The sequence below is a fragment of the Stenella coeruleoalba genome (assembly GCF_951394435.1).
Source record: "Stenella coeruleoalba genome assembly, chromosome: 3".
In the NCBI taxonomy this organism is placed as follows: Eukaryota; Metazoa; Chordata; class Mammalia; order Artiodactyla; family Delphinidae; genus Stenella; species Stenella coeruleoalba.
Window position 1 is genome coordinate 125,100,583 of NC_137148.1, and position 21,909 is coordinate 125,122,491.

At 43.8% G+C, this 21,909-nt stretch overlaps 1 protein-coding gene and 1 long non-coding RNA gene across 2 annotated transcripts in view; one reads left to right on the forward strand and one right to left on the reverse strand.

Moving 5' to 3' along the window:
* Positions 1 to 21,909, reverse strand: part of LOC307183182 — an 82,602-nt gene that overhangs the window by 46,376 nt on the left and 14,317 nt on the right. The window lies entirely within an intron of this gene.
* The window catches only part of AFAP1L1 (actin filament associated protein 1 like 1), a gene marked incomplete at its 5' end in the record, with an annotated part of 73,385 nt that overhangs the window by 38,991 nt on the left and 12,485 nt on the right, over positions 1 to 21,909 (forward strand). Inside the window, 6 exon segments of the mRNA XM_079915340.1 lie at positions 1,943 to 2,024; positions 2,270 to 2,422; positions 3,539 to 3,750; positions 5,393 to 5,538; positions 6,212 to 6,284; positions 7,862 to 7,973. Of these exon segments, the coding sequence (XP_079771466.1) occupies positions 1,943 to 2,024; positions 2,270 to 2,422; positions 3,539 to 3,750; positions 5,393 to 5,538; positions 6,212 to 6,284; positions 7,862 to 7,973 (778 nt within the window).

Here is a 21,909-nt window from a genome sequence, read left to right on the forward strand (position 1 = left end):
GAGAACAGGCCCTGGAGGAGGAAGAAGCATGGACGGAAAGAGGCCAGTGTGGATGGGTTCGGAGAGAAGGGGAACGTGTCAACTCTATTCGACTGTCCTGGAAAGACGTAGTGAGGGGAAAAGGGCTCATGCTGGCTGGAGGGGCAAGAGGGGTTAGGGAGGTTGGGCACCTATGTTGAGCCTTAAAGAATGGGCAAGACTCTGCCCCACTGGGGCAGAGGTGGACCAAGGGACAGGGGCTGCAAGGGAAGGGAGCAGCAGAAGTAAAGGTGGGGTCAGCAGAGTCATTAGGAGAGGAAGGGTGGAGGGCTCACTCGGCCTTTGCCATTAGTGGAGGCTGAAGGAAAGCAGTGTTGAGGACGTGCGTGTGCGTGTATGAGTGTGAAAGAGTGTGTGTGTGTGTGAAAGAATGTGTGTGTGAGTGTGAAAGAGAGAGTGTGTGTGGACACACACCTGCAGCTGCATGCTGTGGTGCAGTTCAGAGGGTGGGTAGAGGGGAGGAAGAGGCAAGCCTGTAGAGATGGGCTCTCCTATGGCTGAGTGTACAGGGGGAGGGTAGCTAAAATGTTTAGCGTGGTATTGTTGGAGAAGAGTGGGAGTGAGGACGTGGTATAGGTGGTTCTGTCTCTCCATGGACTCCTGTGATTGAGGTGTCATCATCATTAAGTCAATTACAAAGTGCTCACAGTATTTCTTTGTATTTGCTTTCTATCTTGATGAAAAACTTACCATCTGTACACCATCACAGAATAGAACCATAACTTCTGTCTCACAATTTACAGGGGTGATTCTTTATACTTGACAGTTCTAACCAATTTCTGACAGTTGCCATTTTTCCAGCCTTTGGAAATTGGGGGGAGTACATGGCCTCTCTTATCTCTCCCTGCTTTCTAGTACTATGCTTACAGCAAAGCATCCCTGAGCCTGGTCTGGGGTATCCTTGGCAGGAAAGGTTTAGGGGCCTCAGAGCTCTGTAAGTCCACCTTTTTAAGTTGATGGGTGTCATTTTAGTCTTGTCCTGAGTCTGGCTGGCATAATTTGGCTTCTTAAAGTGAGATGGCCGCATACCACACAGGTGTTAGAAATGATACAGTCTGTTGGCCTCACAGTTTCACTTGGGCCAGTTCCCTGGTACCTCACAGCAGCCCACTGAAAGGGTTGTAATTCAAGTGAGAAGCCTTGGGGAGATGAAAGGATTTTCCCACATTCCCACAGCTAAGTAGAGACTTCATTTCTTCCAAGGTCCATCTGACTACTCTGCACCACTCCGTAATAGGAATGAATGAATGACTGGTCCAGAGTTGGCATAATGAGTAAAAATTAATGTTGGCTGACAATGAAGTTGTTACCATGCTGTGTATGTGCGTCTTTACCATCCTCTCATCCAAGCTAGAATTGTAATGGACTCCTTTCTCATCACCACTCACATTTACTGGTCACCAAGTCCTGTCATAACTATTTTGAAAATGCCAACTCATGTCTTTTTCTCCATCCTCACTGTCGCTTGGTTCATCCCCCTATCAAGTCTCAGCTTGCCCAGGATGACACTCTAAGTGCCTCTTTTGCTTCCAGTCTTGCCCCCCTCTTATCCACCCCCATGATGCCACTGGGGGCAGCTTCCAAAACCAACTCCATTAGTGTCCTACTTAAATACCTTCTCAGCTCCCCATCTACCAAATGTAGTCCAAACTCCTAGGACATTAATCTCACTCCGTTATATTGAATTCCTCACTCCCCAGATAGACTGTGAGTAACTGGAAGACACAACCATCCTAAGTCATCGTTGTCCTCCTCGTACCAGTACGGTATCAAGCACATGACAGTTGCTGACAAATATCTGTTAGCTAATCCTCACGTACAGGGGTCAGGGGGAGACTGAACCAACAAAGGAGAACTTTCTAAGTGTGCCCTCTGATAGGGGGCTGTCTGTGTCCCTCCCCAGAGGCTGTCCCAAGAGAAGCAGACCTCGGATTCCGACAGCATGGGCCTGAGCGACAACTGTTCCACCCTTGGCCGCGAACACGGTAGGAGCCTCTGGGGGCTCAGGCGGGAAAATGCTAGAGCTGGGAGAGGGCTTGCCACAAGCACACAGTGCAGAGCAGGTCCTGACCACTCTGGAGACCTAGGTGATGTGACCTGGCCTATCCATACCTGGAGCTGTAGGCCAAGCCCTCTGTGCAGGCTGAAAGGTTGGGGGGAAGGGCTAGGGGCGGGTGGATCTGGGACTTGGGGCTCCCTCCCTTCCCCTAACCCACCTCCATGGCAACAGGCAAAGGGAAGAAGAGCAGCCTGTCAGAGCTGAAGGGTTCAATGAGCAGGGTTGCGGGCCGCAAGATCACCCGTATCATCAGCTTCTCTAAGAAGAAGGCACTGGCCGATGACCTGCAGACATCCTCTACCGAGGAAGAGGTTCCATGCTGTGGTGGGTACCGGGCATGGGGAGGTGAATTCAGACCCTGTTGATGAGGGCTCCTGGGGCCAAGCCAGGAGACCCTCCAGGCCTAACCTACCTCACTCCCAAGGCAGAGGACAGAATCCTCCTACTGGGAGGCTAACCCCCACTCCATCAATAATCCATGCCCTTCCATCACTTCTCCTCCATGAAGCCCTGACGCCTAACAGAAGGAAAAGCCAACTGGCTCTATTTCTATTCTCCCTGTGACCTTAGTGTCAATCACTGCCCACCTCTGGGCCTCAGCTTCCTCTACTATGACAAGAGGAGAGTATCTTACTTCCCAGTACATAATATGCCAGGTGTTTAAGTTACGGCCCAGTCTTACAAGGATATTTCTTGCTTAAAAATGTTTAAGTACTTTTCATTAGAAATGCATTCAGTGTGAGTTAAAAGGAGTTTGGAAGGAAAAAAACATATTGTCTATCTAAATGCAGTTTTCCATGTACCGGAATCCAACAGAAAATCATGTATTTTAGATAAACAGTAATATTCCGCTAACCTGGAAAGAATATTATAAAAGCACATGGCTATAAAGAAATATTTTGTAAGTGGATCAGGACATGTTATGGTAAAAAATAAGTTAAAATCTAAAACGTTGAGGGAATTCTAAACTCGTCAGCCATCAGCCTGTCCCTTACAAGTTTTATAATTCTTTATCTTGGCTAGATGTTTTTGTTCCCACATGCTGCCACCAGGTGTCAGCATCACCCATTATTTTCTGTCTTCAATGAGAGTTTTGACATTTTAGTAGGAAAGGCAAGAGGAAGAGTTGTATCTTTTATTCATTCTGTATGGTAGTTCTGTCCTTTTCATCAAGCTTGGTATAGTCTAAAGGCTGTGCGTGTATGTACAAATATGATTATCAGTCCCCATTTCATAGATAACAAACTGAAACTCAGAGACAGAAGAGGATGCCTGAGGTCACAGACCACGAGTGAGCTGATCCGGGACCCAGAAGGCCTTCTTTCCAGCTAGAGGACAAGGGTTATCCAAGTGCTCTGTCCCCGGGGTGTAGACCCACGCACCCTGACTTGTATCCCCCAGGGCTGTTAGGAGGTCACACCATTGGTCTCCCCCTCCCAGGTTACCTGAATGTGCTGGTGAACCATGGCTGGAAGGAACGCTGGTGCCGCCTAAAGTGCAACACCTTGTATTTCCATAAGGACCACACGGACCTGCGGACCCACGTGAATGCTATCACCCTCCACGGTTGTGAGGTGGCCCCAAGCTTTGGGCCCAGACACCCATTTGCCTTCAGGATCCTGCGCAACCGGCAGGAGGTCGCCATCTTGGAGGTGAGAGGAGAAAATTCAGGTGGGCCTTGGTGGTAGGAGGTGAGAGGAGCTCTGGCCTGGACTTTGGCTTTTGTCCACAGTACCTTGCTACTGACATTATAGGGACTAAAGAAGAGGGAAAGTAAGCCAGCTGTTGCCAAGTAACCACAGAGTTGCTGGTTAAACTATAGAACACCCACTTAAATTTGAATTTCAGATAAACAACAAATAATTCTTTTTAATAGAAGTACATCCCATATTTGGGACATACCTATACTAAAAAATGATTCACTGTTTATCTGAATCTCGAATTTAACAGAGAATTCTGCATTTTTATTTGTTAAATCTGGCAACCCTAGACCCAAGGTTTGTTTATTCTGCCTTAGAAATATAATCCCAAACCTGAAAGGCATTTAGTCTGATCTAACTCCAATCTGATTCTGGAATCCTCTCTAAAATTTACTTCCCACCAGTGACTGTTCGCCTCAGATAAACCACTGCCCTTCAAAGTAGCTTGCTCCTCCCACCAAGCAACTAAATTTTTACGAAGATTTTCTCCATATTGAGTTGCAATCCTAAGCTCTGTGAAGGCAGTGACCACACCTGTTCTGCATACTTTTGTTTTTCCAGAACCCACCATGATGTCCAGCACATACTAAGGGCTCAATTAAGAGCTGTTGAACAAATGGCTGAATGACAATGCGATTTCATTTCACCCATTCATTTTTCATACCTACCCACCGGCACCAGCCCTCCTCTCAGGGGTCACCCAGAATATGCTGACTCTCTTTTTACATGTCAATCCTTCAGCTATTTAGAATTTAAAATATTAACTGGGAGGAAAACTTAAACAACTACCCCCTCACATTACAGATAAGAAAACTGAGGCCAGGGTAGGCATGTGCCTCATCCAAAGCTCCACAGAGGATCAATGGCCTCTAGTCTTTTCCTAGAACTAAGACCCAGCCTCTTGGTCTTGTTTTCTTTGCCCAGTACCCACTGCCTGTTTCAGTTCTTAAATTTCAGGAAATATTGACTCTGTAAGTCACTTTTACTTTTGATAGTTTGAGATGGGTCTCTTATTTCTCTTCAGTTAAACAAAGAGCTTTCTGGCAAAAAGTGTGCTTTTTAAATTCAAATTCAGTATTTGTGTGCTAACTTGATTTTATAATGATGCTCTTTAAATAAGAACATAAGTATATGTTTAGTTGACCAGCAACTTCTTGGAGATTTTCCTGTATACAGTACTATATATAATTGGCATTTATAATACAAGAAAAAAATTTGATTGGGTTATGTGATAAATAGCCTCCTCATTTAATAAAAAGCAAATATTAAAAAAAAATTCAGAGAACACCTGAATTTTGTTTTCATATCCAAATGGTCAGAAAGGCTCTGAGGATAGTGAGTGAGGTTATGTGTCTTAGAGAGGTAGTCAGGGAGGGCTTCTCTGAGGAGGTAGCCTTAGAGCAAAGACCTGAATAGAGGGAAGGTGGGAGCCACTTGGGTTTCTGGATGTGTGTTCTAGTCTTGCTCCTCTTGGATCCCTAAGTATTGGGTACGTAACAGATACTATATGAATATGGGTTTGGCTGAAGTGAGCAGGTAGCCAGAGGCTCTGATGGTGCCAAAGTGAACCCAGCTTGTGCCTCCTCTCCCTCAGGCAAGCTGCTCCGAGGACATGGGCCGCTGGCTCGGGCTGCTGCTGGTGGAGATGGGCTCCAAAGTCACTCCCGAAGCGCTGCATTATGACTACGTGGACGTGGAGACCTTAACCAGCATCGTCAGTGCAGGGCGCAACTCCTTCCTGTGAGGGCCGGCACCCCATGGCCCACAGCCATGCGCAACCTTTCCTATCTCAGCTCCCTCTCAGAGGCGGAGTCCAGCTTTGGGAATGGGAGGGGAGGGAGGAAGGGCTGAGAAAGGCTGCTTCCTTGGGAAGTCAGAGTGGGTGCCTTCCTCTTCTAGCAGGCAGGAGTGAGCTGGTTAAAGGAGGTAGCCCAGGGTCAGGGGACACTGTGGACGGAATGAGCCAGAAAGGAGAACCTTTTTTGTACAGTGGCCTGCGCTCTGCTCTCATGCCATGGAAACTTAGTGTCCCCATACCCTTGAGCTTCTGGGCGGGCACAGGGCTGGTGTGCAGAGTTTGGCATTAAAAGTACCATATTCAAGTCACGGTTCTATCACGACCAACAGCTTGGGCTGGTTGCTTGCCAGCCTGGATCCTCTGTTTTCTCGCTTATAAAATGGAGGTGATGAATCACCTGCTTCCTGAGTTGTTATGAGAATCCCATGGGTCCCTGCCTATAAAGCTCTTAACACATCAATGTCCTAGTGCTGCCTGGCATGGTTGCTATCACTAACTTTCTGACCTCCATTAAAAGGTGCTGCCAGAATCAAATGAGAGAATGGACAGGAAAGCACTGTAAGCTGCATAAGTATCATTGTCACCACCATCATCGTCAGTCCTTGTATTTTCTAGATATGCAAGATCCTGCCAGGATCAGTGGCCTGAGCCCCGAGTCTATGATGATGTTCCTTATGAAAAGATGCAGGTACGGTCCCTTGGGACTTCGGGGAACATGGCAAAAGCCACTTATTAGCTCTCCCTCACTACTCCTTTTTTCCTTTGCCTCAGAGAGATCATTTTCGTTTAACCAGCAGCTAGAAGGCAGGGGAGAGGGGACCTTCTTACGACAGACCATGGCTCAGGGGAAAGAATCTCTGGAACAGGAGACTGAGCAGTACAGTGGAAAGATACCCTGACCAGGAAGAAGAAAGCGCTCTGCATCTATAAAGCACTGCTCCAGTCTGAGCAAGGTGTTGGACTGTCCACCCCTGTTTACTGCTCTGTGAATTGACTGATTCAGTAGTGTCTCAGGGGGATGATAACTGGGTGGCTACCCCCAGAGGCCTTTACCTGGTGGCAACCACAGTCTAGGCTTCAGCTCCCAGGACACTCTCCCTGTCTTGCTCACTAAACCAAGGAGATGCCAGCTTATTAATTTACAGTGAGGCCTCTGTAGCCATCACTTGACCCATACTGCTCCGCAGCACGCCCTGTGGCTTCTCCTGCCACGGGAGAGCCAGAGGATGACATGATGACATTCTGATCAGACAGTGGTTGGTGGGTCAGGCCTCACAGCTAGAGGAGAGAGAGAGGGAATCAAGCTTCCAAGGAAAGCAGATGTGTTTGCGGGCCAGGACCCCTGCCTTGGACAGTGCTGGATGACACTCTGAGCTCTCACCTCTAGGACTCCCTTTGCTACTAGAAACTTCTCCAGCCATCCTTCTGTCTATATGGTCTTTTTCAGACTCATATGAACCATTAGATGCAGCTTGAGACTGTTCTCAGCTGCAGAGTTTAGTAGCAAGACAGCTTAGTGCTTAAGGACATGAACCTTGCACTCAGGGCTGAGTCCAAGTTACCTTGGGCTTCATTTCTCTGGTCCTCACTTCCTGGCTCCACATAAATATGATAAAAGCTACCTGATAGGACTATTGCAAAAACTAAATGAAATGCTTTATGGAAAAAACTTAGCACAGTACCTGGACATTGGAAGGTCTTATACAGAGGAATAAGTAGTACTGTTTTTATCAACAGCAGTATTGTATGACATTATTATCATATTCCACTCATGGTTTCCTGAGCTTTGACAAGATTTTGAGTGTTCTCACGACTCTTCATGCAAAAATGTATAGCCAGTCTATTAAGTTATGTCAGTTCTACCATTGGCTGATCTCATCTATGACTTTTTTTTTAACCTAAGACTTTATATTGGCAATTTGGAAAACTTGAAGGATTCGTCCAAATGATGTGAGGACAAAAATATCTATGATAAATCAAATATGGTCACCCACGGTCTTTTGAGACTTCCTAATTTTCCTCTCAGCAGAAATTCCAGTTTAGGGTTGCCTTCTGCTGCCCCCCACAGGAAGGTATGAGGATCAAGTAATACACTGCTAGTGCAAGTGGTTTATAAACTGTTGAGGGCTGCACACATCTAAAACTGTAAGGCCAAGATCTCAGAGGTCATGTAGTACTCAGCCACTGAGCGCTCACCAGAAAGCACCTACACTGAGGATTCTGAGCCCACCCACACTTTACCTTCTCCTTCCATCTCTCACTCAGGATGAGGAGCCTGAGCGTCCCTCTGGAGCCCAGATCAAGCGCCATGCCTCCACCTGCAGTGAGAAGTCCCATCGGGCAGACCCACAGGTCAAAGTCAAGCGCCACGCCTCCAGTGAGTTCTGTGTGCAAGGGAAGAAGGGAGGGAAATAGTCCGGGACAGGGGCGGGGTCGGGGGGGTGTCTCAAAATCAGATCCTTGCTGGGGTCACGCGGGTAAATAAGTGAAGAGAGGTATAAGAAAATACTCTAAGAAAAATAACAGCACAAGCAGAGTGATAAAGGGCAGCTAGCAGGTGGCCTCAGAGGGGAAACAACAGAGAATGGGTTGGGGGAGACTGAAGGAAACTGCAGTGCTCAGATCCCAGCTCTAGGGGCCGCTACTACTTAGCTCCAGCCAAGGCCCCCATGCAGCAATGCCAGCCCAGATTTGCCAATTATTCAAAAGAGACCAGAAATCTACTTATTTTTTAATATAAGCAACGATTGAAAACTTTTAACACTACATAAAGCCATATATATATGGCTTACGTCTGTGTCCCAGCCCAAGCTCTGCCTAGCACGCCATAGGAGCTTGCTGAATTGCCTGATCGCCACACTGCACAATAATGACTAACTATGCCAGACAACTCTATGTAAGTTCTCTATGATTCCCAACATTAATCTCTACTCCTGTATGATTTATCTTTATGAGCAAGCCAGCTTCCTGTAGGACAGCATGTCCTGAGTCTTTTATTTGTTGTTTTTACTTTCTTCTCTCGTACTTGAACAAAGTCAAGTTCTAGTCTTTGCTTTTTGAAGATTTATTTTTTAAAATACTTTTCTTTATGATAGCTCCATTTCATTAGCGTAGATAATCTCTTCTGGGAGTCAGGAGACCTATATTCCATTCCTCACTTGGTCACTAAATTACTGTGTAACTTTGGAAAAGTCCCCTCCCCTCTCCAGAGAGTTTCCCCTCTGAGCAATTAGAGGTTTGTTGTGTAGCATTCCTTAGACTGTATGATCAGAGACACTAGAAATACAGGGCCTTATGAAATGCCCATTTCAAGATGGGAAACTAAATTGAAATAAGCATGTAAGATTGAAGAAATCATAAAACATAAAAAAAAAAAACCCAAAAGCGAAGATAACAAAAAACAGACTCTTTCTTCAAATTAAATCTTACATTGAAGTCCAGTTTATAAGAGAGAGAGAAAAGTGGAGCTGCTTTGCCTGGAGTCTGGAGGCCCACTTGGCCTCTCCTTTGCCCCACATGGTAGCCTGTTACCCATCACTATGAAATCATAGGGCTCCTTGCAGACAGTTGGAAACTATGGATCTAGTCCAAAAATGTTTTTCAGATGAAGGAACTGAAGAACATAAGAGAAAGGTCTTACCCAAGATCATGTATTAACTACCTACTGCTACATAACAAATTACCCAAAACTTCATAGCTCAAAACCTAAGTGTGTGTTATGTCAGTGTTCTGTGGGTCAGGAATCCCGGGGCAGCTTAGTTAGGTAGTTCTAAATTGGGGTCTCTTGTGAGGTCACAGTCAAGACGTCAGCTGGTCATTTGAAGTCATCTGAAGGCTTGACACGCTGGAGGATCTGCTCCCAAGATGGTTGATTTGTATGCCTGGCAAGTTTGGGCTGGCTTTTGGAAGGAGGCCTCAGTTCCTTGCCAGGAGGACCCCACCATTGGGCTGCTTGTCCTCATGACAAGACAGCTGGCTTCCCCCAGAGCAAGTGACCCAGGAAGGAGGTACAGGGCAGAAGCTGCAATGTTTTTGTGAACTAGCTTTTGTGATAATTTCTGCCATATCCTAATGGTTACACAGGTCAGCTTATCTAGTGTGGGAAGGGACTGCAAAAGGCCACAAATATGAGAAAACAAAAATCGTGGGAAATGAGGGCATTACTGAGAAAAATGGTGCCATGAGAAGCTCCACAGACCCTTTCCCCAGAAAACAACCAAAACTGGTAAAGATTGCTAAATCAGGGCTTCCCTGGTGATGCAGTGGTTAAGAATCCGCCTGCCAATGCAGGGAACACCGGTTCAAGCCCTGGTCTGGGAAGATCCCACATGCCACGGAGCAACTAAGCCCGTGCACCACAGCTACTGAGCCTGCACTCTAGAGCCCGTGAGCCACAACTACTGAGCCCACGTGCCACAACTACTGAAGCCCGCGTGCCTAGAGCCCGTGCTCTGCAACAAGAGAAGCCACCAAAATATGAAGCCCACGCACTGCAAGGAAGAGTAGCCCCCGCTCACCGCAACTAGAGAAAGCCCGTGTGCAGCAACAAAGACCCAACACTGCCATAAATAAATTAATTAATTAATTTTAAAAAAAAGATTGCTAAATCAATCATCTGAAGTCTCTAGAAATTGTCCTAAGGGCATATGGCAAATGAAGATTTATTCTAGAAAATTTACTAAATCTCAGTAAAATCAGTGAGAGTTTGTGGCACCTGAGCCACCACCTTCTCCTTTACCCTTTTCCCAGCTCAGTGTAACAAAATCTCCAGATGTGGACAAGAAAAAAAGGCTCTCTCTCCTCTAGCTCCCAGTCAAGAGCTGCAGTATCTCCCCAATAAGAGCAGGTAACGAGCATTTCTCATCACCCCTAGCTATGTGCTACAGACACTAGATCCCAAGTGAGTGCAGCCCAGAAGTAGGGTGCTCCCTTTCTCTACCCAGACCCCACTCATAGAGCAGAGGCTCTACTGCAGGTTGGGCAGGCCAAAGATGTGGGGGCCCTGACTGCCCTCACCCCAGCTCACTCATAACGCAGGGGTTCCACACTAGGAGAGGAAAGCTAAGAAGACCAGAGGTTACAGTCGCTACCCAGCACCCTGCTCACAAAACAGAGATGTCACTCAAAGAGAAGCAGGCCACTGTTCCCACCCCTAGATTCAGAAGAGTGACTCAGAGATTTTGCCCAAGGTGAAAGGCAGGTCATAAAAACACTGAACTCCAAAGCTCCCCTTCAAAAGAACTGACTTTAGTGGAAACAGAGTGTGGAGCAAATGATGACACAGAGCATTGTCAAAAACAATAAAGCAGGGACTTCCCTGGTGGTCCAGTGGTAAAGAATCCTCCTTCCAATGCAGGGGATGTGGGTTCGATCCCTGGTCGGTGAACTAAGTTTCCACATGCCGCAGGGCAACTAAGCCCGTGCACCACAACTATTGAGCTCGCATGCCTCAACAAGAGAGCCCACATGCCGCAAACTACAGAGCCCACGCGCTCTGGAGCCTTCACGCCATAACTAGAGAAAGAAAACCCGCACACCACAACTGGAGAGAAGCCCGAGCACCACAACAAAGAGACCACTCACTGTAACAAAAAGATCCCACATGCCTCAACGAAGACGCCATGTGCTGCAACTAAGACCTGATGCAGTAAAAAAAAAAAAAAGGAAAATAAATAAATTCAATAAATAAATAAATATTTTTTAAAAAATAGAGCAATCAGCTGTAAATTAGTGGAGCCTAACAGCTGGGTGTGATCCCTAAGGCTGTACCCATTCAGGATCAACATCAGAGGCTTCATGCTGCAGGGAGAAATGTACTTCACTAAAAGAGCCAACTAAGTCACTAAACAAATAATCTGGTGGGGGTAGGGGTCAGTATACCTAGAGATGCTACAATATATTATATAAAATGTCCAATTTTTTAAAAAAATTATGAAACATGCAAAGAAACAGGGAAGTGTGACCCATACAGAGGGAAAAAGGCAGGCAACAGAAACTGTCTATGAGAGAACCCACATGTGGAATTTAACAAAGATTTCAAAGCGTCCTTTGTAAATATGTTCAAAGAACTAAGGGAAACCATGCTTAAAGAAGTAAAGGGGGCTTCCCTGGTGGCACAGTGGTTAAGCATCTGCCTGCCAATGCAGGGGACACAGGTTTGAGCCCTGGTCCAGGAAGATCCCACATGCCATGGAGCAACTAAGCCTGCGCGCCACAACTACTGAGCCTGTGCTCTAGAGCCTGCAAGCCACAACTGCTGAGCCCACGTGCTACAACTACTGAAGCCCGTGCTCCTAGAGCCTGTGCTCCACAACAAGAGAAGCCACCACAATGAGAAGCCCACGCACCGCAACAAAGAGTAGTCCCCTCTCGCCGCAACTAGAGAAAGCCCGTGCACAGCAACAAAGACCCAACGCAGCCAAAAATAAATAAAAATAAATAAATTTATTAACAAAAAAAGAAGTAAAGGAAGAAATTGGAGAGTACAAAGTAAAACTGTCACTGTTTGCAGATAACAAGACACCACCAAAAAACTTCTAGAGCACATCAATGAATTTGGTAAAGTTGCAAGATACAAAATTAATATAGAGGAATCTGTTGCACTTCTATACGCTAACATAGAACTATCAGAGAGAGAAATTAAGAATAAAAATCACATTTACAATCACATTTAAAAAGAATAAAATACCTAGGAATAAATCTCTTTTTTTAAACTTAGATAGGTTTTTTTGGGGGTTTTTTTTGGCCATACCATGTGGTTTGTGGGATCTCAGTTCCCCAACCAGGGATTGAACCCAGGCTGCAGCAGTGAAAGCCAAGAATCCTAACCACTAGACCACCAGGGATCTCCCAGAATAAATCTAATTAAGGAGATAAAGACCTATACTCAGAAAACTATAAGACACTGTTGAAAGAAACTGAAGACAACACAAAGAGATGAAAAGATATACCAGGCTCATGGATTAGAAGAATTAATTTTGTTAAAATGACCATATTACCCAAGACAATCTACAGATTCAATGCAATCCCTATTAAAATACCAATTGCATTTTTCACAGAACTAGAAAAAATAATTCTAAAATTTGTATGAAAACACAAAGATGCCAAAGAACCAAAACAATCTTGAGGAAGAAGAACAAAGCTGGAGATATCATGCTATCTGATTTCAAACTATACTATAAAGCTACAGCAATCAAAACAGCATGGGAATGGCACAAAAACAGACATAGAGATCAACAAAACAGAACAGAGAGCCTAGAAATGAACACACACTTATATGGGCAATTAATCTATGGCAAAGGAGAGAAGGAAATACAATGGGGAAAAGACAGTGTCTTCAATAAACAGTGTTGGGAAAACCTGAAAATCACATGTGAAAGAATCAAACTGGACTACTTTCTCAAACCATATACAAAAATAAACTCAAAATGCATTAAAGACTTAAATGTAAGACCTCAAACCATAAAACTTCTAGATGAAAACATAAGCACTCACTGTTTGACATTGGTCTTAGCAATATTTTTGGATATGTCTCCTTAGGTGAGGGAAACAAAAGCAAAAATAAACAAACAGGACTACATCAAACTAAAAAGCTTTTGCACAATGAAGGAAACTATCAACAAAACAAAAAGGCCACTGACTGAATAAGATAAAATATTTGCAAATAGTATATCCAATAACAGATTAATATACAAAATATACAAAGAACTCATACAATTCAACATCAAAAAAATAAACAATCTAATTAAAAAATAGGTATAGGACTATAGACATTTTTCCAAAGAAGTCATACAGATGGCCAAAAGGCACATGAAAAGATGCTCAACATCACTAATCATCAGGGAAATACAATTCAAAATCACAATGAGATATCACCTCACACCTGTCAGAACTGCTATTATCAAAAAGACAACAAATAACAAGTGTTGGTGAGGATATGGAGAAAAGGAAACTCTTGTGCACTGTTGATGGGAATGCAAATTGGTGCAGCCCCTATGGAAAACAGTATGGAGATTCCTCAAAAGATTAAAAATAGAACTGACATATGATCCAGCAATTCCACTTCTGAGTATGTATCCAAAGAAAATGAAAACACCAATTAGAAAAGATATATGCACTCCTATGTTTATTGCAGCATTATTTACAACAACCAAGATATGGAAGGAACTTAAATACCCATCAAAAATGAATGGATAGAAGCCCTGCCCCCATTGTCCCAGGAATGCGTGGATAGCAGCCACCCCTAGGAGACCCATAAGCAGGCGCCAAGAGCTGCCCCCACTGTCCCTGGAGCACACAGATAACAGCCACCCCTAGGATACCTATGAGCAGATGCCAAGCCCTGCCCCCACTGTCCTGGGAATGCATGGACAGCAGCCTGTAAGAGACCTGCCCCCGCTATCCCAGGAGACTGCAAAGGCCACGGTACCTGCACACACCATATCAAAGTGATAACTGCCAGCACATGCTGAGGAAAGAGGCAGCAAGCATACAAACTAAAAGCAGCCCCTCGATTCCGGAAAAGATTGCGGAGTAGAGGGACTTGAGCTCACCTCCTCTCACAAAAACACCAAAATCACAACTAACTGCTGAACAACCATCAACAAAAAAGATTGGAACCTATCAAAAAGCATATTTTACATCCAAAGACAAAGAAGAAGCCACAGTGAGGTGGTAGGAGTGGCGCTTTCATGACATAATCAAATCCCATACCCACCAGGTGGGCGACCCACAAACTGGACGATATTTATATCGCAGAGGTTCTCCCACAAGAGTGAGAGTCGTGAGCCCCACGTCTGCCTCCCCAGCCTGAGGGTCTGGCTTCGGGAGGAGGAATCCCCAGAGCATTTGGCTTTGAAGGCCAGCGGGGCTTGAGTGCCGGAGTGCCACAGGACTGGGGGAAACAGAGACTCCACTCTTGGAGAGCACATACAAGGTTTCTCATACACTGGGACAAAGAACAAAGCAGTAACTCCATAAGAGCTGCGGCTGGACCTACCTACGAGTGTTGGAGGGTCTCCCGGGGAGGCAGGGGTCGGCTGTAGATCAATGAGGGCGCAAGGACACTGGTGGCAGAGAACCCAGAGAATATTTTGGCTTGAGCCCTCCCAGAGGTTGCCATTTTAGCATCAAGACCTGGCCCTACCTAACAGCCCACAGGCTCCAGCGCTGGAATGCCTCAGCCCAAACAACCAGCAGGATAGGAACACAGCACACAGCAGGATAGGAACACCCATCAGCACACAGGCTGCCTAAAGCCATACTGAGCTCACAGCCACCTCTAAACACATCCCTTGACATGGTCATGCCCACCAGAGGGACAAGACCCATCTCCACCAACAAGTGGGCAGGAACAAGTCCCTCCCACCAGGAAGCCTGTACAAGCCTCAGGACCCAGGTCACCGGCCACAGGCAGACACCAGAAGCAAGAGGATCTATGCTCCTGCAGCTAGTGGAAAGGAGACCACAAACCCAGAAAGTCAGAAAAAAATGAGATGGCAGAGAAATATGTTCCAGACAAAGGAACAAGATAAAAACCCAAAAGAGGGACTTCCCTGGGGGTCCAGTGGTTAAGAATCCATCTTGCAACTCAGGGGATGCCGGTTTGATCCCTGGTTGGGGAACTAAGATCCTACATGCCGCAGGGCAACTAAGCCCTCATGCCACAACAAGAGAGCCCATGTGTCGCAACTACAGAGCCCACACACTCTGGAGCCTGTGCACCACAACTAGAGAGAAGCCTGTGTGCCACAACTAGAAAGAAGCCTGTGAGCTGCAACAAAAGATCCCACGTGCCGCAGCTAAGACCCAATGCAGCCAATAAATGAATAAATAAATAATAAATATTAAAAAAAAGAAGAAAAACTAAGTGAAGTGGAGATAGGCAACCTATCTGAAAAAGAATTTAAAGTAATGATAGTAAAGATAATCCAAGATCTCAGAAAAAGAATGGAGGCACAGACTGAGAAGATACAAGAGATGTTCAACAAAGAGCTAGAAATTTAAAGAACAAACAGGGACTTCCCTGGTGGCACAGCGGATAAGACTCCATGCTCCCAATGCAGGGGTCCCGGGTTCAATCCCTGGTCAGGGAACTAGATCCCACATGCATGCAGCAACTAAGAGTTCACATGCCACAACTAAGGAGCCCGCATGCCACAACTAAGGAGCCCACCTGCCGCAACTAAGACCCTGTACAACCAAATACATAAATAAATATTTAAAAAAATAAAAATAAAAAATAATGAACAAACAGAGATGAACAATACAATAACTGGAATGAAAAATACAGTAGAAGGAATCAATAGCAGAATAATTGAGGCAGAAGAACGAATAAGTGAGCTGGGAGACAGAATGGTGGAAATCACTGCTGTGGAACAAAATAAAGAAAAAAGAATGAAAAGGAATGAGGACAGTCTCAGAGATCTCTGGGACAACATTAAACGCATGAACATTCACATTACAGGGGTCCCAGAAAGAGAAGAGAGAGAGAAAGGGCCTGAGGAAATAATTGAAGAGATTATAGCTGAAAACTTACCTAAAGTGAGAAAGGAACAACCCACTAAGTCCAAGAAGCACAGAGACTCCCATACAAGATAAACTCAAGGAAGAGCATGCTAAGACACGTATTAATCAAACTGCCAAAAATTAAAGACAAAGAAAAAATATTGGGAATTCCCTGGCAGTCCAGTGGTTAGCACTCAGTGCTTTCACTGCCGTGGCCTGACTTTGATCCCTCATTGGGAAACTAAGGTCCCACAAGCTGCGTGGTGCAGCCAAAAAAAAAGATAAACAAAATTGATAAAGCTTTAGCCAGACTCATCAAGAAAAAAAGGGAGAAGACTCAAATCAATAAAATTAGAAATGAAAAAGAAGTTACAACTGACACAACAGAAATACAAAGGATCATAAAAGACTACCAAAAACAACTACATGCCAATAAAATGGACAACCTAGAAGAAATGGACAAATTCTTAGAAAGATATAACCTTCCAAGACTGAACCAGGAAGAAGCAGAAAATATGAACAGACCAATCACAAGTATTGAAATCGAACCTGTGATTTAAAAGCATACAACAAACAAAAGCCCAGGACCAGACTTTACAGGTGAATTCTATCAAACATTTAGAGAAGAGTTACCACCTATCCTTCTAAAACTATTCCCAAAAATTGCAGAGGAAGGAACACTCCCAAGCTCATTCTATGAGGCCACCATCACCCTGATACCAAAACCACACAAAGATACCACAAAAAAAAAGAAAATTACAGGCTAATACCATGATGAACCGAGACGCAAAAATACTCAACAAAACTGGCAAACCGAATTCAACAATAGATTACAAGGATCATACACCATGATCTGGACTTTCCTGGTGGTGCAGTGGTTAAGAATCCACCTGCCAATGCAGGGGACATGGGTTTGAGCCTTGGTCTGGGAAGATCCCACATGCCGTGCAGCAACTAAGCCCATGTGCCACAACTACTGAGCCTACACTCTAGAGCCCGCAAGCCACAACTACTGAGTCCACATGCCACAACTAATGAAGCCTGTACACCTGGAGCCCGTGCTCCTCAACAAGAGAGGCCACAAGCCCCTGCTCGCCATAACTGGAGAGGGCCCGTGTGCAGCAATGAAGACCCAACACAGCCAAAAATAAAAAGATAAATAAATTTATTTTTTTAAAAAAAAGGATCATACACCACGATCAAGTGGAATTTATCGCAGGCATGCAAGCGTTCTTCAATATCCACAAGTCAATCAATGTGATACACCACATTAACAAACTGAAGAATAAAAACCATATGATCATCTCAATAGATGCAGAAAGAGCTTTTGACAAAAATCCAACAACCATTTATGATAAACACCCTCCAGAAAGTAGGCGTAGAGGGAACTTACCTCAACATAATAAAGGCCATATATGACAAGCCCACAGCTAACATCATCCTCAATGGTGAAAAGCTGAAAGCATTCCCTCTAAGATCAGGAACAAGGCAAGGATGTCCACTCTCGCCACTTTTCTTCAACATAGTTTTGGAAGTCCTAGCCACAGCAATCAGAGAAGAAAAAGAAATAAAAGGAATCCAAGTTGGAAAAGAATAAGTAAAGCTGTCACTGTTTGCAGATGACATGACACTATACACAGAGAATCCTAAAGACGCTACCAGAAAACTACTAGAGCTCAGCAGTGAATTTGGTAAAGTTGCAGGATACAAAATTAATACACAGAAATCTCTTGCGTTTCTATACACTAACAATGAAAGATCAGAAAGAGAAATTAAGGAAACGATCCCATTTACCATCACATCAAAAAGAATAAAATAACTAGGAATAAACCTACCTAAGGAGACAAAAGACCTGTACTCTGAAAACTATGAGATGCTGATGAAAGAAATCAAAGATGACACAAACAGTTGGAAAGATATACCATGTTCTTGAATTCGAAGAATCAATAATGTCAAAATGACTATATTACCCAAGGCAATCTACAGACTCAATGCAATCCCTATCAAATTACCAATGGCATTTTTCACAGAACTGGAAAAAAAATTTTTTTTAATTAGTATGGAAACACAAAAGACCCCGAATAGCCAAAACCGAGCTAGAAAAACAGACCTGGAGGACTCACGCTCCCTCACTTCAGACTATGCTACAAAGCTACAGTCATCAAAACGGTATGGTACTGGCACAAAAACAGAAATATAGATTAATGGAACAGGGTAGAAAGCCCAGAAATAATCCCACGCATCTATGGCCAACTAATCTATGACAAAGGAAGCAAGACTATAAAATGGAGGAAAGACGGTCTCTTCAATAAATGGTGCTGGGAAAACTGCACAGCTACATGTAAAAAAATGAAATTAGAACATTCTTTAAAAACACACACAAAATTAAACTCAAATTGGATTAAAGATCTAAATGTAAGACTAGATACTATAAAACTCTTAGAGGAAAACATAGGCAGAACACTCTATGACATAAATCGCAGCAATATCTTTTTGGATCCACCTCCTAGAGTAATGAAAATAAAAACAAAAATAAACAAATGGGACTTAAATAAACTTAAAAGTTTTTGCACAGCAAAGGAAACCATAAACAAAACAAAAAGACAACCCACAGAGTGGGAGAAAATATTTGCAAACAATGTGACCGACAAGGGATTAGTCTCCAAAATTTACAAACAGCTCATGCGGCTCAATATCAAAAAAACAAACAACCGTATCCAAAAATGGGCAGAAGGCCTAAATAGACATTTCTCCAAAGAAGATATACAGATTGCCAACAAACACATGAAAGGATGCTCAACATCACTAATCATTAGAGAAATGCAAATCAAAACTACAATGAGTTATCACCTCACACCAGTCACCTGGTGTGGCCAGAATGGCCATCATCAAAAAATGGCCATCATCAAAAAATCTACAAACAATAAATGCTGGAGAGGGTGATGGCCATCATCAGAATGGCCATCATCAAAAAATCTACAAACATAAATGCTGGAGAGGTTGTGGAGAAAAGGGAACCCTCTTGCACTGTTGGTGGGAATGTAAATTGATACAGCCACTATGCAGAACAGTATGGAGGTTCCTTAAAAAACTAAAAATGAAATTACCATGTGATCCAGCAATCCCCCATGACTCCCACAAAGAGTCATGTACCACAATGTTCATTGCAGCACTATTTACGATAGCCAGGACACTGAAGCAACCTAAGTGTCCATCAACAGATGAATGGATAAAGAAGATGTGGCACATATACACAATGGAATATTACTCAGCCATAAAAAGAAACAAAATTGAGTTATTTATAGTGAGGTGGATGGACCTAGAATCTGTCATACAGAGTGAAGTAAGTCAGAAAGAGAAAAATATCATATGCTAACACATATATATATGGAATCTAAAAAAAAAAAAAAATGGCTCTGAAGAACCTAGGGGCAGGACAGGAATAAAGATGCAGACATAGAGAATGGACTTGAGGACATGGGGAGGGAGAAGGGTAAGCTGAGATGAAGTGAGAGAGTGGCATTGACATATATACACTACCAAATGTAAAATAGATAGCTAGTGGGAAGCAGCCACATGGCGCAGGGAGATCAGCTCGGTACTTTGTGACCACCTAGAGGGGTGGGATAGGGAGGGTGGGATAGGGAGGGTGAGAGGGAGACGCAAGAGGGAGGAGATATGGGGATATATGTATATGTACAGCTGATTCACTTTGTTATAGAGCATCAACTAACACAACAATGTAAATCAATTATACTCCAATAAAAATGTTTTTAAAAAAATGGGCAAAATGACCTAAAGAGACATTTCTCCAAAGAAGATATACAGGTGGCCAAGAGGCACATGAAATTATGCTCAACATTGCTAATTATTAGAGAAATGCAAATCAAAACTACAATGAGGTATCACCTCACACCGGTCAGAATGGCCATCATCAAAATGTCTACAAACAATGAATGCTGGAGAGGGTGTGGAGAAAAAGGAACCCTCGTACACTGTTGCGGGGAATGTAAATTGGTACAGCCACTATGAAGAACAGTATGGAGTTTCCTTAAAAAATGACATATAGAACTACCATGTAATCCAGCAATCCCACTCCTGGGTATATATCTGGAGAAAACCATAATTCAAAAAGATACATGGGGCTTCCCTGGTGGTGCAGTGGTTGAGAGTCCGCCTGCCGATGCAGGGCACGCGGGTTCATGCCCCAGTCCGGGAAGATCCCATATGCCACAGAGCGGCTGGGCCCATGAGCCATGGCTGCTGAGCCTGCGTGTCTGGAGCCTGTGCTCCGCAACGGGAGAAGCCACAGCAGTGAGAGGCCCGTGTACTGCAAAAAAAAAAAAAAAAAAAAAAGATACATGCACCCCAATGTTCAGTGCAGCACTATTTACAACAGCCAAGACATGGAAGCAACCTAAATGTCCATTGACAGAGGAATGGATACAAAAGATGCAGTACATATACACAATGGAATATTACTCGGCCATAAAAAAGAATGAAATAATGCCATTTGCAGCAACATGGATGGATCTAGAGATTATCATACTGGGTGAATTAAGTCAGACAAAGACAAATGTCATATGATATCACTCATATGTGGAATCTAATTTTTTAAAAATGATACAAATAAACTTATCTACAAAACAGAAACAGACTTACAGATAACAAAAAGCAAACTTATGGTTACCAAAGGGAAAATGTGGTGGGCGAGGTGGGGGGGAATCAGGAGCTTGGGATTAACATAGACACACTACTATATATAAGACAGATAACCAACAAGGACCAACTGTACAGCACAGGGAACTCTACTCAATATTCTGTGATAATCTATATGAGAAAAGAATCTGAAAAAGAATTAATATATGTATATGTATAACTGAATGACTTTGCCATACACCTGAAACTAATACAACATTGTAAATCAAATATACCCCAATAAAATTTAAAAACAAACAAACAAAAATGAATGGATAAAAAGATATGACATATACATATACTGTGAAATATTACTCAGCCATTAAAAAGAATGAAATCTGCCATCTGCAACAACATGGATGGCCTTAGAGGGTATTATGCTAAATGAAATAAGAGAGAGAAAGACAAATACATATGATTTCACTTGTATGTGGAATATAAAAAACAAAACAAACAAACATAACAGAAACAGAGTCAGAGATACAGAGAACAAACAGGTGGTTGTCAAAGGGGAGGAAAATGGGGGGAGGAGAAAGATGAGGGAGATTAAGAGGCACAAACTTCCTGCTATAAAATAAATGACTCATGGGTATGAAGTGAGTGCAGGAAATACAGTCAATAATTATATAATATCTTTGTATGGTGACAGATAGTAACTATACTTATCAGGGTGATCTTTTTTTTTTTTTTTTTTGGTAGTACGCGGGCCTCTCACTGTCGTGGCCTCTCCCGTTGCGGAGCACAGGCTCCGGACACACAGGCTCAGCGGCCATGACTCATGGGCCCAGCCGCTCTGCGGCATGTGGGATTTTCCCAGACCGGGGCACGAACCCGTGTCCCCTGCATCGGCAGGCGGACTCTCAACCACTGCGCCACCAGGGAAGCCCATGGCAATCATTTTTAAATGTACAGAAATATCAAATCACTATGAGGTATACCAGGAACTAACATATAATATGGTAGGTCAAATACAGTTCAAAAACAAACTTATAGGAAGAGAGATCAGATTTGTGGTTACCAGAGGCAGGGGTTACAGAGAGGGAAACTGGATGAAGGTAGTCAAAGGGTACAATCTTCCAGTTACAAGATAAATACCAGGGATGCAATAC